Raw genomic sequence first — 16,023 nt, forward strand, 5'->3', positions numbered from 1 at the left:
TGAGTGACTTTTAGATCGTGCTGTTTTGCTGCTGCTTCCTTGAATTTTTGAAACGGCAACAAAGAGTTTGTAAAGTCCACAAACACTGTGTACTGTCGGCCTTTATGTTGTCTTTTGATTTCTTTTGTAGTTTCCTAATAAAAAAAAAAGTGAATTCCAAGAAACAGGGACCTGAATCTGCAGTGTCCCATTTTCGGGAAAATTCAAGGAAACATGTGAACACAACGTGCAAAACATTCAAAGAACATGGAGAAATAGGCAGAAACAAAACTGAACCTTATCTTTTATCAGAGGAGGCTAAACGTGAAACTGACTTTGATATTATTTGTTATATAGAGTATTTATATAACAGAGTGTATATAGAGTTCACTTTTGCAATTTTAATGTTGTAGCAATCACATCAGGATTTATAATAAAAATGAGGTCATATTTTAGTCTTTAAAGACATTTATTTCATTTTTGCTGCTTATTTTATTTAATTTGTCATATTTTCTTTATTTTCTAATAGTTTTATCTTTACAGGGTGTAATGTATCTTCATTAAAAAGATTTTATACCTCAATTTGAGACTTTCTCTGAAATGCATTCAATTTTCAAACTTTTTTATTAATAAAATTGATAGTGCATTGATTTATCACAGGATGAAACAGATATCAACAATTTGTTTTTATGTTTTGCTAAAACTCTTGTCTGTGGTTCCACTTCATGCTAATGGTGCTTTAAATCTCAGAGCTGAACCAAAATCCCGAGCTCCTGCAGTCGTACACTGATGTGTCCTTGGGCAAGACACTTGACCCCATTTGACCTTGACCCACTGTTACATGGGTTGGGTGTAAATTTGTATGGATCTGCATGAATGGGATTAGTTTTTACTAGAGTTGTCACAGTCCTGGTCTTGAGACCGGTCTTAAGACCACTTTTTGAATGTCCTGGTCTTGTCTCGGTCTCTGGCTGGACTCGGGAATTTCCATCAAGACCTTTTGAGACCAGCTCTGATCTGCCTTTCTCCAACTTCATTAATGTGATAATAAGGAGAAGCACTTGCTGCAACAACAAATAACTTAACCTGCAGACAACAGTCCATCTTATTTCTAGTCAGAAAAACATCTGAACACTTACTTTAGGCCTCATTCACAGGACAAATCTAGATAAACAGATTTGAGATTTTTGCATGTTCTTCTTTGAAAGAGTTGCAGATACTTTGTTTTTATCTGTCAAATTTATCAAAAGAAAACTAAAAGAGAGAATGCTTTTTAACTGTTCAGCCTTGTCATGTTTTTTTTTTTTTTTTTTTTGATTGATTTTTATGGTCTTGGTCTTGACTCAGTCTCAATCCCCAAAAATCTTGGTCTTGTTTTGGTCTTGGCAAAGTCTTGGTCTCAGATAGTGTGGTCTTGAGAACAACACTAGTTTATACTGATGGCCAATTCTCCATAGCACCTTCTGTCATCCTGGTGTGAATAGGTAGGTGTGACCTGTGGTGTAAGAGCGCTTTGAGTAGTCAGAAGACGAGAAAAGAATTACACAAGCTCAAGTCCATTTACCATTTTATCCCATTTATACATATTTGAACCCCACCAACGCAGCAGTGGGTGTAAATCAGGGATAAGTGTCTCGCCCAAGGACTTACTAACATGTGTGCAGTCCAAACCCGGCTTCCACTGTGGTGCATTTTGAAGTGCAATATAACTACACAAACCCTACAAGTATGAGTGACTTACATAAAGTGATTTACATAAAGCAAGAATAAACAGAATTCCATCTCCAATACTTGAATAATTAGTGTCTTCAGGTACCTGATGCTTGTAGTAGGAAAAGGTAGTGGAACAGTGGTAAACTTGCTTCTGTCCCAACTTTTTAGGAACATTTTGCAGGCATGAACTTATGGAAAAACAGAAAGGTTAGCATTGAATATCCTGTCTTTGAGCAGTATTCAAATGGTTGAAAAGGATTTGTAAATCACTTTTCTGCTTTTATGTCTTTTTGTTTTTTTGAATAGGGGGTTTTGATATTTTTGTTTGGATGACACTGCATTCCTTTGCACAGCTGGATAATTAAAACAGAAACATGTTTTAGTCAGATGAAAGATTGTAACTCAAAGATGCACACTAACATTTCAGGAACAAATAACAAAAACAGAGGAATGGCTTTTGGCCAGCATCAGTCTGCACACAGCGGGAGAGTGTGATAAAGGCTTTTTGCCTTTCCTTTCAGAGAAAAATCAATAATTTACATCTGTAACAAAGTTCATCTTTGAACATGGAAATGTGACAAAACAATCCCAAAGTCCACTAACTACGTTTGTTTGTCGTTCTGCTGCAGGACTTCTGTTTTTTTATGTTTTTATTGTCCTTTTTACTCAGTTTCACTAAACCGGCTCGTCTTAACTCTGAGGGTCCATTCATAGACGGTTCCCATTAAATGAATCAGGAGCCGCTTGGTTCCTCATTGGCACAATAAGAAATTTCCGCTGTCACTACACGTTTGTAGTTGTTCCTGGCATCTATTATGGTGTTATGCTGCTATCGCAGTGTGTTCATTCATGTTGCATTACATTGTGAAGTTAAATGCACCAGTGACTGTACTGCAGAGCAGACATTGTCTCTTTGCACCTGTGCTTTTTGTGCATATTTAAATGAGCCATTATGTTGTCATTTGGGGAACATTTGACCCCTTTCTTTGCTAATGTAACCTGACATGCCAGACTGTTTCAAGTATCTTGCGTGGATGTATTTCACATTCATCTGGAAAAGCTCCCATATAAAGTGTTTGCTCAGGGCAGAAATAATAATAAAAAAATCCCTGAAGGCAACTGGAACTTTCTGTCACATCCCTGATGGGCCAATCAGAGCAACAAGACAAAATGGCATAAGCATGCACTGACAGATACCGCTACCCTAGATGATTAAAAGTGAAGCTTCTCAGTGACTAAAATAGATGCCAAGGCCGGTCAGGGAACATGCAAAAACATCTTCTTTGTCTAGACAAGCTTTCAGTGGAGGTCTATGCTCTTTTTTTTTTAAAGAAATGTGGTCCAGCTCCAATTAAACTGCTGCTTTCTAACAGCAACATCCGAGCTAACAGCTACCACAGCAGCAGCCATTGAATACACCAGCAAACCCACCCTTGACGATCGCAAACCATGGCAAAGCAGAGAAGAGGGAAACATCTTTCTGTCATGAAAATCTTTCAGTGTTGCTCCCTGCCCTTGTTTTAATGAGAAAATGTTGTCCAGTTCTGACAAAGAGCTAATCACTCCACTAGCAGCCATTGTATACAACCACTCATTCAACAATTAACCCTTTCCCCCCGTAACTCTCACAAACTCATGCTGAAGCATCGACATGGAGAATCGCACACTCACTGACCATACTGGATCTGTGAATATTTAATCCTCTACCCTATGAGTTTCAGTTTCTTCCTGTGAAAAATATGACATCTAGCTCTTTTATTTTGAAAGCAGTTGTGTGGTGCTTTCCATTAATGAGCATTTGACAAGTCCAACATTTCAAAGACAGATATTATTAAAGGGATATTTCTGTATTTTAAATGTTTGGTTGGATAAGTTACTTGGCAGTTGTAGTGGCATTATCCTCCAGTGGTTTCAGTTGGCGTTGCCCCTTGTTTAAGGTTAAAAATGGGCTAAAAAAAAAATCCTGCCTTTATTGTACGCAATATTGAAAATTTTTTAGGAATATTATTTTTCACCAAGAAAGCCTCTGTGTTTGGCATTATATTGTGGTGTTGATATAGAAATAAAAGAAGATGAACTGAGTACAGAGCAAGAACAATTTACTTCAGACTTGGAAGCAAATATTTACATTCTTTCTATGTCACAAAAACACAGTCAGGTAGTCGCCATCTTGGATTCCCTCTTTTTTGTTTATCTTGTATTCTTTAGTTGTCTTTTGTGCAACAGTGCCACCTAGCGTTATAAAGTAGAAACTGGATTAGCCTAAACACAACTTCTATTTGCAATGCAAGCTTCAGCTACCAGCTATGTGCCCTTCCGCCTCAGCATATCTGAACAACTGCCTGGGTCTGCGCTCTAAAACAAAGGTCTGCAGGCAGCAGCTGCAGAACTGAAAACTACCCTCCAAAAAGATGAAGAAAGATGAGTCAGATTGGTTTCTCTTCCCCCGCCCCTTCTTGATTTTGATTGGTGATTTAGGGAGATCTGACATTGACGAGCACAGCGCTGTTCCAAAAGTTGAACAGTTTCCAACTGGGAGCGCTTTGAGCACGGCAATAAAAACAGCTGACACCGAGTTCGCTTTTTCAAAACCAGTGCATTCCAGCGTTCTGGGCACTCAGAACACTGGACTGCGCTGGTTTTGAATTAAAAATAAAGCCAGCGCTAAAAAAGCCCGCTATGGACACAGGTCCTAAAGCATATATTTGAACCAGCAGTATTTTGTGGCCCACCTAAAACTCAAACGAAAAACAAAACATCTGTTACCTTAAACTCTATATATTAAGCAGAGCTGCTGTTTTTGTCTATAGCGCTGCATAGCCTAGCTTCTCCAAGCATCCTGTTTAATGGGTAAAATACCGAAACAGCCTCTAAGTGCACAGCTATCTCTATTTGGAGCACGAGCTTACGACCTCTGAAGAGCTAGGTGTGGGAGAAAGTGAATTAAATATTCTGTCTGACACTCATTATGGCTTATTTGGGTGTTTCCTTGTTCTTTGCTCATCTCATTGGTGCGGCAAAGGAAAGACGGAACGAGGCATGAGGGAAATACATTGCGCTGGATCACTGGTGCTGTCAGGACACTACAGTATGAATCAGTGGACTCAAGCTGATTTTTGCAGCTGGTGCTCATTTGCAACACGTGCAATTAAAACACTGTCAGGTTACTTGTGGATTAAGACTTTGGAACAGAGTCCAGAAGTCTGGAATAAACGCTCAGATTTTGGCGCTTGTAGTGGCTGTACTTGCTGATTCTTCTGTTCCTTCTATTTATAATGTTTGTAAGTTGTATAATGCTTAGAATATCTAGTGTGTGTGTTTTTTTTAATTGTCTATATTGTTTCTGTTCTAATGTTTCTGATAGTTCTTGTGTTAGTCTTGTCTAAGTATTTCTTCTGTTACAGATTCTGCCGAAATGTCAAATATTCCATTTTTCATGAAGTTTCTCCTTTTTGGATGTTTTTGGATGTTTCGGATGTTTTGGATCTCTCCCACTTATAAAACCTTCAAGAACTGATGTGATCCAAGCTAAGTTTTTTTCTAAAACTTTTGACATTGCAAAGTTTTTTCCCCAGTTTTTGGGACAGAGCTTGATTATTTAATTGGCCTGATTTATTATACAATGATCAATAGCTCTGTGTTGTGTGAGTGTGTTGTGTGTGTGGGCTGCAGATTAGATGCAGGGCTGCAGCGTGTAGTCCCTCCTCCCCGTGCAGCTCTCCTCTATATATACACTGAGAGAGCCGGGGAAAGAGAGAGAGGCAGGGGACGAGCTCTGCACCGGTTCCACCGACACACTCAGAGAGAGAGAGAGAGAGAGAGAGTGTGTGTCAGAGTGTGTGCAGCAGAGAGGGAGAGAGGCAGAGAGACATACACACTGACTGGGGAGGGAGACCAGACACAAACATCTGAGTAGATTTTGTTTTGGTTTGAATCAAAGCAGAAGAAAAGAAGGAAAATTCTGAGAGAATATCAGACAGACAGGTAAACCAGGTGACCCTCCTCTGACACTCCTCTGATCATGGACGACTACACTCTTCCCTTCTGGATCTACACCGGGGTCCTCACTGTTTTTGTCTGTGGGGCCATGAAGAAGATTCTGGCTTCCCACCTGAGCGCCACCCCCACCTTGGTGGCCTGGCTGGGGGCCACTGTGCTGGTGGAGCGTCTGTGGGCGTTCTGCCTGCCAGCCATGCTGCTGCTGGCGTTGCTTTTCCTCGCCTTCTGCATCTACTTAGCCACCAGGACCGGCTCACCACCTGCCACTCTACCTGCCCACGGCAAGGCTGTATTCATCACAGGTAAGAGGAGGCTCCGCCTACTCTTCCAGGTGCATGTGTTTGCACTTTTATTGTAGGATGAAAGGTCAGCTTTACAACTTTCCAGAAGGAGTAAAACATTTCCTTTTCTTAGATGCAGGCTGCAGAACATGCCCTCTTTCTAGGAAAGCTGCATCAGCGCTGTTTAGGTCTGTGCATGTGTCAGGAGTTGTACTCTAAGATTGAAGAGTTATTGCATCTTTTGTGAAGAGACAAGGCAAATTTACTGTTAGATGAATTCACAGAAAGCTTCTATGTGCAACTTAATGAGCAGCATTCATGGGAAAAAGTGTGGATCGTCTCATTTTACTAATGGATCTACAAGCACTAAACCTCTTATTCAGTCTTAACAGAGAAAGAAGCCCCAGGCTGGTTAACCAATGAACAGATGAGATTCTAACTACTATATAACAACCAGGGGATGAGGGAGAAATAAACTTCTAGTTTATCAGGGAATGAATGCATTTCCAACTACCAGAGAATAACTGCTAGTTATTAAAGGAAAGACTAAGTTACTCACAGCTAGTCAACCAGAGGAATAGATGTGTTACTAACTGCGAGTTATCCAGGGACTTACTGCTATTCTACTAGAGAAGGACTGAGTTACTGGGATTGGGTAAATAGATGTCAGTTAGCTGGAAACCTATTAAGTAACTTACTGGTATTTAACCAGGGAATGATTGTTATTAACTAGTAGTTAACCTAGGAGTGATTAAGTTACTAGATGCTAGTTAACCAGGCATGACTGAGTTACAGGCTGCAAATAACCAGGGACTTGGTAAAAAATGACCGGTATTTAACGAGGACTGTTAATCATAGCTAGTTAACCTAGGAATGATAACGTTACTAGATGCTGGTTAACCAGAAACTTTATGAGTAACTTACTGGTATTTAAAGGGGACATATTTTACCCTTTTAAGACAAGTTTATATTGTTGTCAGAGGTCCCCAAAACATGCCTGTGAGGGTTGATGCTGAAAAAAGCACTTTAATATTGGATTTTTGTATGTCTAAAAACCCCTCTGCTTCAGCCCTGCTCAGAACAAGCCGTTTCTGTGTCTGTGGCTTTAAATGTTAATGAGCTGTCTGACTCCACCCCTGACCACGCCCCTCTCAGGAAATGGATGTTGCACTCCTGATGTTAGAGACACTTTCATCCAAAGTTAAGGACTTGACTGGGATCCGAAACAAGTAGTGTAAAATCTGAGAACAGCTCATTTCAGCACACATTTTCTGAAAGATGGAGAAAGAGAGGCGGAGAGGGAATGGATTTTTCTGGTACTTGAGGGGATTGTGGACAGGCCAGGGGAACATATTTGTGTTCGAAAAGCCTAAAAAAGTTATTTTTGTATAATATGTCCCCTTGAATGGGAGATTGACTGATAATGACTGGTAGTTAACAAGGAAACAAAGTAGTAACTGACCACTTGTTAACCAGGAAATGACTAACAATAACTTTTAGTTAACAAGGGAAGGACTGCTAGTTAAACAGGGGCCAAATGAGTAACATAGGGTTTTGCTATGTTTTTCATTACTAGTAAACCAGAAACATAAGAAATAACTTACTGATATTGAACAAAGGAGGGACTTCTAATAATGGCTAGTTAATGAAGGAATGAGTAAGTTACTAGATGCTAGTTAATGTGAAACTTAATGGGTAACTTCCTGGTATTTAACCAGGGGATTACTGTTATTCATCTGAAGTTAACCAAGGAGTGGTTGAGTAATGCTTGTCAACCAGAACCTTAATGAGTGACTTACTGGTATTTAATGGGAGAATGATATTAACTGGTAGTTACCAATGTGGTAACTGACCACTTGTTGACTAGGAGATGACAGTTACAGCTGCCGGTTAACCAGGGACTAAATGAGTAACTTAGAGTTTGACGATGTTATTCACTGCTAGTTAACCAAGGAATGATTAAGTTTCTAGATGCAAGTTAACCAGAAACTAAATGAATGACTTACTGGTATTTAATGGGAGAATGACTGGTATTAACTGGTCGTTAACAAGGAAACAAAGTAGTAACTAACTACATGTTAGCCAGGAAATGACTGTAATGATAGCTGCTAGTTTGCCGGGGGCTAAATGAGTAACTTTACTAAGTTATTCCTTGCAAGTTAACCAGGCATGACTAAGTTATAAGCTGCAAAGTAGCCAGGAACTTAATGAACTTACTGGTACTGAATTGGGTTTTAACCGTGTTTCTGACTGTTAGTTAACCAGGATTGTAGGAAACAAATGACCCAGTTAATAACTGCTAGTTATCCACTGAGTTATGATTGAGTGATTAGCTGCTAGTTAACCGTTAGTTAAATGTAGATGGTCTGTCCTATTAAAGTTTTTTGTAGCAGTATATATTGGCTGTTTCATGTATACTGAAGCATTAGTTTGTCATAACCTTTACATTACTGACTGGCTCTGATTGGCCTTCTGGTCCCCATTCATTAAGGAGCTGGTTTCTGTGTACCTGAGAGTAACCTGTTTCCATCAAACCCATTGTTCAGTCATGGCTCAAAAATGCAGAGGATTTGCTCGAGTGTTTCTCTGACTGTAAGGAGAGAGAGAATAAAACAGGCTGTAACAGGTTAAAAGAAGCGTTGTAATCTTTTGTGTGAGCGTAAATGATTCGAGGAATCTTAAAGCCGCCGTATTTCTGCTCCGATCAAAGAGGTGATCTGATCCTCCTGAGACTCTGTGGAGGTTCGTATACAATGGCTATCTTTGAGTGGGGGAGGGGGGATTCCCCTCCACAATAACAGTGACATCAGCAGCGAGCAGCTGCTGTGTTCACGTAACTGTTGAGTGTTTTTGTCCCATTTTGTGATACCAGAGAAGCGAGGAAGTGAGGCTGATAAGACAGCTGATTAGTTTATGGATCAGTGGGAGTGAGGGCTGTGACATGTGAAGCCTACAGCCGTCGCTCTGTGCTTGGAACAGCCCTCTGTGCAGACTTAATCACAGTTTCTTTGTTGCCAGCTGGCTCGGGGCTCTCGGTGTGGTAGTTAACGAGGTAATCAGATCTGCAGATTAATGCGGCTGTTTAATAACACCACACTCTGCCTTTGTGTTCCCCTGCGCTCATGTAATCTGCACAGAAAGACACTCAAAGTGGAAACTTTCCCAAACGGGCCCTCGAAGAACCTGGAAGTTCAAACCCGGGCGTCACCATGGAGGCGGGCCGACGCTGCGCTTACTCTGCAGCTAATTACTCTACATGATACATGCTGTAATCTGTTTTTAATTTAAGACCTTTGGCATTTCATGACAAAAGTCACGTGACTGGGGTGTTTTTATTTCTAATAATCAATGACTTAGTTCTTAGAATAACTGGAAACTTCTTACATCCAAAAATAGAAATTAAACACAACATCCAATCCTTAGAAATCAGAACAGGACTCAGTTTACTCAAGCTAATCTGATTAGATAAGAGTTAAACAGAATCATCAAAACTGAACATTGAAGAAAAATGGATTATAAGATTGGATTATATTGGTTCTTTTTCTTTGTTCAAATCAAACCAGCTTGTGTTTTCAAACTTTTGAGTAGGATTGGGACAACTTTGATGCTAAAAGAACATTTATTTTGAACCCATAGAGGGCGGGACTGAGATGGATAAGAGTTTAGCAAATGTTTGAATTGGCAAAAAATTAAATTGAAAAGTAGTTAGAGTGGCAAAAATTTAAAAAGTTAAAAATGGCAATGAAAATACTTAAAGTAGCAAAAGTAGGTTAAAAAGGCACTATTGGGGGTTCCTGATGGTAAAAAGTGTCAAAAATATGCAGTAAGAATGGTGAAAAGGAGTAAAAAGTGGCACAAATGTGTTTGGATTAGCAAAAGTAGGTTAAAAGGTGCTAATGTGGTTTACCAAAGGTAAAAAGTGGGAAAAATGGGCAGTAAAGTGGTGAAAAGCAGTTAAAAAGTGGCAAACATTTACTACATTGGCAAAAATAGGCAGCAAAAATGGTGAAAAGTGATTAAAGTGTCAAAAACTTGCTAAAGTAGCAAAAATAAGTGGTATGAATGGTGAAAAGTGGTTAAAAAGTGGCAAAAATGGGTTAAAATTGGCATAGAGAGGCAAAATAGGCAGCTTAAGTAGTGAAGAGTGGTTCAAAAGTAGCAAAAAAGGCACAAATGGGTTTAATGTGGAAACAAATGTAACAAAATAGGCATGAACAGTGATGAAAAGATGTTACAAAGCGGCATGTTCTAACATCAGCAAAAATGAGGCAACCGTCAGCCAGCCGTGTAAATTCTTACTACGACTAAAGATGTTCGTCGACAGCCTTTTTTTCCATGATGAAAACTAGACTAAGACTAACAAAAATAGATCTGTGATGACTAAAACTGATTAAAAGTTTAGTTTTCATCAAGACTAAAACTAGTCTAAAATGTAATTCAGTTTTCGTCTGACATAAAAATCTGATATTTCTCCACTGGTGGTAAATCTGTCAAAAACAATGCAGCTGTATCTATTCTGCCTCTCAGCTGTAGAAAGCAGGGACCCCAGGTTTGGCAGAGTGCAGAGAACACACTACCATGATTTGGTACCAGATTTAGGCAAGAAAAAAAAAGTTAAGACTAAAAGTAAAGACTAAAATGTGAGGACTTTTCATGGACTAAAACTAGACTAAAACTAAAAAGTTAGAAATGATTAAAATGTGACTGAAACTAAAAGACATGTAATCAGAAAACTACGACTAAAATTGATAAAAGCTGTCAAAGTTAACACTGTTAGTCAGGTTGCTATAACCAGTGCTACTGATCCAATACATGCATTGATATCATCAATAAGTCACAGCTGGGGAGGGCCCATTCTCTGGAGTTTTCAGTGGCCCAGCCAATTCTGTGGCCGGGCCTGTATGGAGTTATAGTTTTGTGGTGTTATCGTCCCCAACAGAGATGAAGAAGAAAGAGGATGAAGAAGACGATGGAAACAGCCAGTGGGCCAGAACAGAAACCCTTAATCCCACCCCTTATGTGACTTTTTTTTTTTTACCATATAACCTATGGAACAACACTTTGGTGTTCATATAATAAATGTGTTTCACAAGAATGAGCAAGAAGTGAGGCAGTGTTGTTCATTGAATGAATCATTTTCTGAGGAAAAGGTCAAAAAAAGAGAAGGAGGGACAACAGGGTGTTGCCATGATTGTACAGAAATTGCCTTCACTGGTTCACTAGTTTTTGTTCTGCTTTGCAAAAAAAGTGAATCATTTTCTCCAGTCCAACATTAATATGAAGAATAAGCATTGATAGAGTCTGTCCTGGTAAAAATATTTACTGGGAAACAGACCTGATCCAGAATTATCATCATATTGTCTTATGATCATAATTATGCACCAGTTTCAATCATCACTCTGCTCCTATTCTGGATCCAGCTAATTTGGCCCGCCTCAGTTTCTTTTCTTTTTTCTTTTTTTGAAAAGCGTTTTAGTCAAACAAACTAAAGAGATGTCAATCAATAAAAGCAGGTATTGAATTCTTCGAGGCGTTGGCTTCAGTTAAAGTCCTGTCCGTGGGCGGTGTGACTTGTGTGAGCACATTCGTGTTTATCAAACTAAATACCAATATTTCCTGGACCCTCTCCAGTTCTGATGTTGCCAAAACAAAACCAAATCATAACTATTGCATAACGTTGGCTAGTGCTACTGCTGAAATACGACTGTTAAAGTTTCTCTGTCATATTAATCTCAAAGTCTGACGCTGCATATTTAACATTGCTTTACTATTTATTTAAAAGTCCTGTACCAGATAACATTTATTAAATCCATAACTGACTGACTGTACAGCTTTTGAAAAGTCTCACAGGATATAATATAGTATATTATAAATACAGTACCATGCAGAAATTTTAGGCATGTAGAGCGCCAACGGTTCTTCACAGGTCCTGATGTTCCACAACCCCAGGCTGAAGAGAGGAGGGAGGGCGGCCAGAGTCAGTGTCGATCCATGTGACATGTACGTGTGTCGCTCAGCAGCCAAGGATGAGCATAACAGCATTTCTTTTGTCCGGGCCTTTGCACCCCTGGTAATACGCCCAGCAACCACCAACAGTTTTCAGGTGCTTTGAACATACACACGACAACCAGGGGGTTGTGGCAACCCTCCTGCCCGCCCTAACAGTACCCTAGGCGATGTTTAAGCACCACATCTACCAATAACTCCACCCTAAAGCTGTGGTTTTTGTTTTGTTTTCACCAGATTATTTTCCAATGCCCTTGGTAATGTACAAAGACATCCAGAGCATGGCCTGGGTTGTGTCAGTCCTCCTTCCTGCCCGATTACACGCCTTACTTCAGCCTCAAATTTCGTCCCAAACATGCCTAACACTTCTGCACAGTACTGTTTATATAATCATCTTATATAATCAATGACTTACTTAAATGTTTTATCTATCTGATTTCTATCCAAAAGGACGATGCTTAATGATGTTGATCACTTGAAAACAGATGTTTCACATGCATCATGTTTTTAGTGAGCTGCTGTTGACAGGGAGAGAATTTGAACATCTGAACTCCCCAAACTCTGCACAGCGATCCACACACACTCCTGGCAAAACACTCTCTTTCCGGGCTCCTAATCTTTCCAATTCCACAGTGTGCATTCTGGTCCATCCCTGGCACGTGCCAGAAGCTCTGCTCCGCTCTGTTCAAGATGCACACTGAGTCTGTTTTCGTTACAGGTAAAACTCGTCAGTGCAGAGCAGATAAACTCTAGACAGGACTGAGAACGCACAAAGCATCTGATCAACTTCAGCTCAATGCACAGACTCCTGAGAGAAAATGTCATCACTATATCATCACAGTCACTAACAGTTATCAGGTTATCAGGTTGGTCTGAGGATTTAGCAAGTATGTGTTTCCAAGAAACAAAGGAAAAGTCGCTTTTTAGGGTGGAAAACCACAGGGTTTTATTCGAAACTGTCCTTCCAAGAAAATGTCAGCAAAATCAGGATAAGGCTCAAGTCCATGCTAACGCATTCAATCATCTGTTAAAGATTAAGACTTCCCGACATGCTAAAACTTGTTCTTGCAAAATGTCAGATAAACATTTTACAATTACTTTCATACTAGTTAGACAAAATAAGTATTTTTCATGTCATTCAACAGCTCCATCTCCCATACTAGCCACAAAGTACCATTTGTTTGCCCCTATCTCTCTTCCTTTTGGCCTTCTCTCTGCTCTGAACCTTCTCCACTAGTCTTCACAAGTGAAACTGCTTGCATGCACACATTTTGAGACTTTGAACAAAGGTGTGGTCCCCATCCTCGGCAGTCACCTCCCCCGCAGGAAGGAGAGCAGCTTTGATGGAGGAAAGAAAATCTAGGTTATACAAACATCAGGCGGATGTCACTGAACTGTTAAAACTTGCACATCAAACCCAGAGAAGTGACCTCTGCAGGACAAACACTAGATCTCTGCAGGGCCTCAAACTGGTTTTTCCCTCCTACTTCCACAGTGAGCAGTCACGTATGGAGAGAACTTACTCTCACCTCTATAAATCATCACGGCTCATAATGTAGGTGGTCAGGAGCTTCGCTGCTTGTGGGCAACTGTGAGCACCCACGGGCCATGGTGGAAAAATACACCAAATAAATAGAGGAGTGGACACTATTTCAGTAAGGGAACAAATCTTGATTTATGGTAACCTTATGTAAAAGCTAAGTGCCTTTAATGCAGGTTTCAGTTACTGAGATTTATGCATTTTTAATTGCATTATTTTGTGTCATATTGTGAGCTGCTACTGCAGTGTCTGATTGTTTAAAAGAGGGCTGTTAAAAGGACTAGAAAACATGCATCGTTGTAATAGCAGAACCTTAAAAACGACAGAATGTCAGAGGTCCCTCCTCATGCAGCGTTTTAAATACAGGTGTCTAGAGTTAGTTTCTTCTCTGTCCTCTTGCTCACTGTCTTTATAAACAAGGGAGCCATAAATACGATCTTATGTTGCTCCAAAATCAGTTAATTCAGGGGTTTTAAACTCAATCACAGCAGGGGCCAGAATCTGAATTTAGGTCTAAGAGGGCTAAACAGGGTCAACATTTAACCTTAAATTGTCGACCTCATTTTCAAGTAGAAAAACACTGGGCTCTGAGGATGAATGGTTTTGAGATTAATAAAGTCAAAATGGCAAGTTGAATGAAAGACTCAAAATCTGAAATAAAAAGGCAAAACTATTTGTTCAAAAAGTCAGAACACAAAATTAAAAGTCAAAATCATGAGTTTAAAAGGCCAAAATATGAATTAACCTTTAAAATAATGAGTTTAAAGGTTAAAATATGTGGGGAAAAAACAAAATCACAAGTTTACAAAGTTAAAATATGACTTAAAATTTAAAATTATGAGTTGAAAAGTGCAGAATGTGAGAAAAAAAATCCAAATCTTGAGTTTAAAAGGTCAAAATTTAAGGGAAAAAAGCAAAAAATGAGTTGAAAGATCAAAATATGAAAAGAAAATTAAAAATCGTCAGGTTAAAAGGTCATAATACGAGAAAAATTTAAAATCCTGAGTTTTAAAGGTTAAAATATCACAACATTTTAAATTTTGAATAGAAAAAAGCCAAAATATGAAATTAAAAAGTCTAAAGTCTATTATTAAAGCATTCCTAAAAGTTGCAGAGGTCTTTTCAGAATGTGATTTAGGGGACTGGAAAAATCTTTAGTCTTTATAAGACTGTTAAAAAAAAAAAAAAGCAACAGCCACGTGTGAAATAAAGTCAGCTGCAGCACTATAAATACAGACTGTAAACATGAACCAGGAGGAAATCGGGATGTCTGTCCAGCTCTTCTTGATTTGTGAACTTGAATCTGAGTCTCGTGTTGTGCCTTGGTAATCCCAAACCAGATCAGTGTGTTCTGCAGACTAAGCTGTCCACTGGCCGAACTGCGCAGCTTCAGGAGGTCGTCTGGTGTCATAGTAACACACTTGAAAATCCCTGAAGTGTGCACATGACCAAGTCTGAATGTCACCCCTTCACGTGGCCTTAACAAGATCTTTAGAATATCTTTACATGTATGCAACCACAGCATGCCACAGACAGCGGAGCAGCAGGTCCTTAAACGGTTTAACCCCCTCCTGTGGCACAAAGGTTCTTATGAAATCATTCCTCAGGACTTTTAGGAAGTAATCTCTGATCATTCGGTCTGGTTAGTGTGTGCAGCCCACATACCCTTGTGGCCCTGCATGCTGGCTTCACTGCAGAAGAACGGGATATCCAGGAACAGATTTAAACCTGGACCAGGCTGAGGTCTTAATCAACAGCTCGTTCTTAATTGGCTCTGCTGAAAGCTTGTATAGGTCAGTGCGGGGTCACTCTGGAAATAAGAGCAGAGGGTGAAAAAAAGAGGCGGTAAACCTCTTAGAAAGCTAATGAACTGCTCTACAAAGAGCTACATTCTTCGAAGGATGAGGGTTGAAGTCACAGGGCTCGCTGACCGGGCAGTGCTGTGGGCTGGCGTCCTGCCGGCATGTGGAGGACACCTCTCTGAGCCTCTTTACACCCTCCATCACAGAGAGGAAGAGCTCTGTGGAGAAAACCCATCCAAACCGCTGAAGATCGATCAGTTCCAGACCTCTGAATCCATGCCCACATCCTCAATTTTTAGAGCTTGAAATGGGTCTTTGTTTCATCCTGATGCATCATAATAGGATTCTCCATGCAGCCTCCAAATGTGTTTGAGAATCAGGGGAAACTGTGCAGATTATTGACCTACAGACAAATAAGGCAACATGGAATTAATGAGAAAGAAAGCAAGAGCCTTTAGTACATGGAGTCTTGATAAAAGAGACCACCTCATGTGTAATTCAGTGATTTGCTGCTGAAAGGGAATTTTAAATTTAATACAATTCTAGTGAAAACAGCACTGATACTTGTTTGATACCACAGCAACGAAACAATCTTCTGGACTAAAGTGCTTGAAAAGCCAATTAAAAAGATTTTCCTAAAAAATACTGCATCCAAAAATCAAATGTTCCCTCTGGATTATCAATAATACACTAGAGGAAGTGT

The 16,023-nt window shown here is 39.7% G+C and overlaps 1 protein-coding gene across 1 annotated transcript in view; it reads left to right on the forward strand.

Annotated features, from left to right (window-relative positions):
• Positions 1 to 5,460: 5,460 nt before the first annotated feature.
• hsd11b2 (hydroxysteroid (11-beta) dehydrogenase 2) overlaps positions 5,461 to 16,023 on the forward strand; it is a 46,619-nt gene continuing 36,056 nt past the window's right edge. The window contains exon 1 of the mRNA XM_041785945.1: positions 5,461 to 5,993. Within this exon, the coding sequence (XP_041641879.1) occupies positions 5,714 to 5,993 (280 nt within the window). The 5' untranslated portion in view covers positions 5,461 to 5,713. The remainder of the gene's footprint in view (positions 5,994 to 16,023) is intronic.

The sequence above is a fragment of the Cheilinus undulatus genome, linkage group 1, assembly GCF_018320785.1.
Source record: "Cheilinus undulatus linkage group 1, ASM1832078v1, whole genome shotgun sequence".
NCBI classification, from domain to species: domain Eukaryota; kingdom Metazoa; phylum Chordata; class Actinopteri; order Labriformes; family Labridae; genus Cheilinus; species Cheilinus undulatus.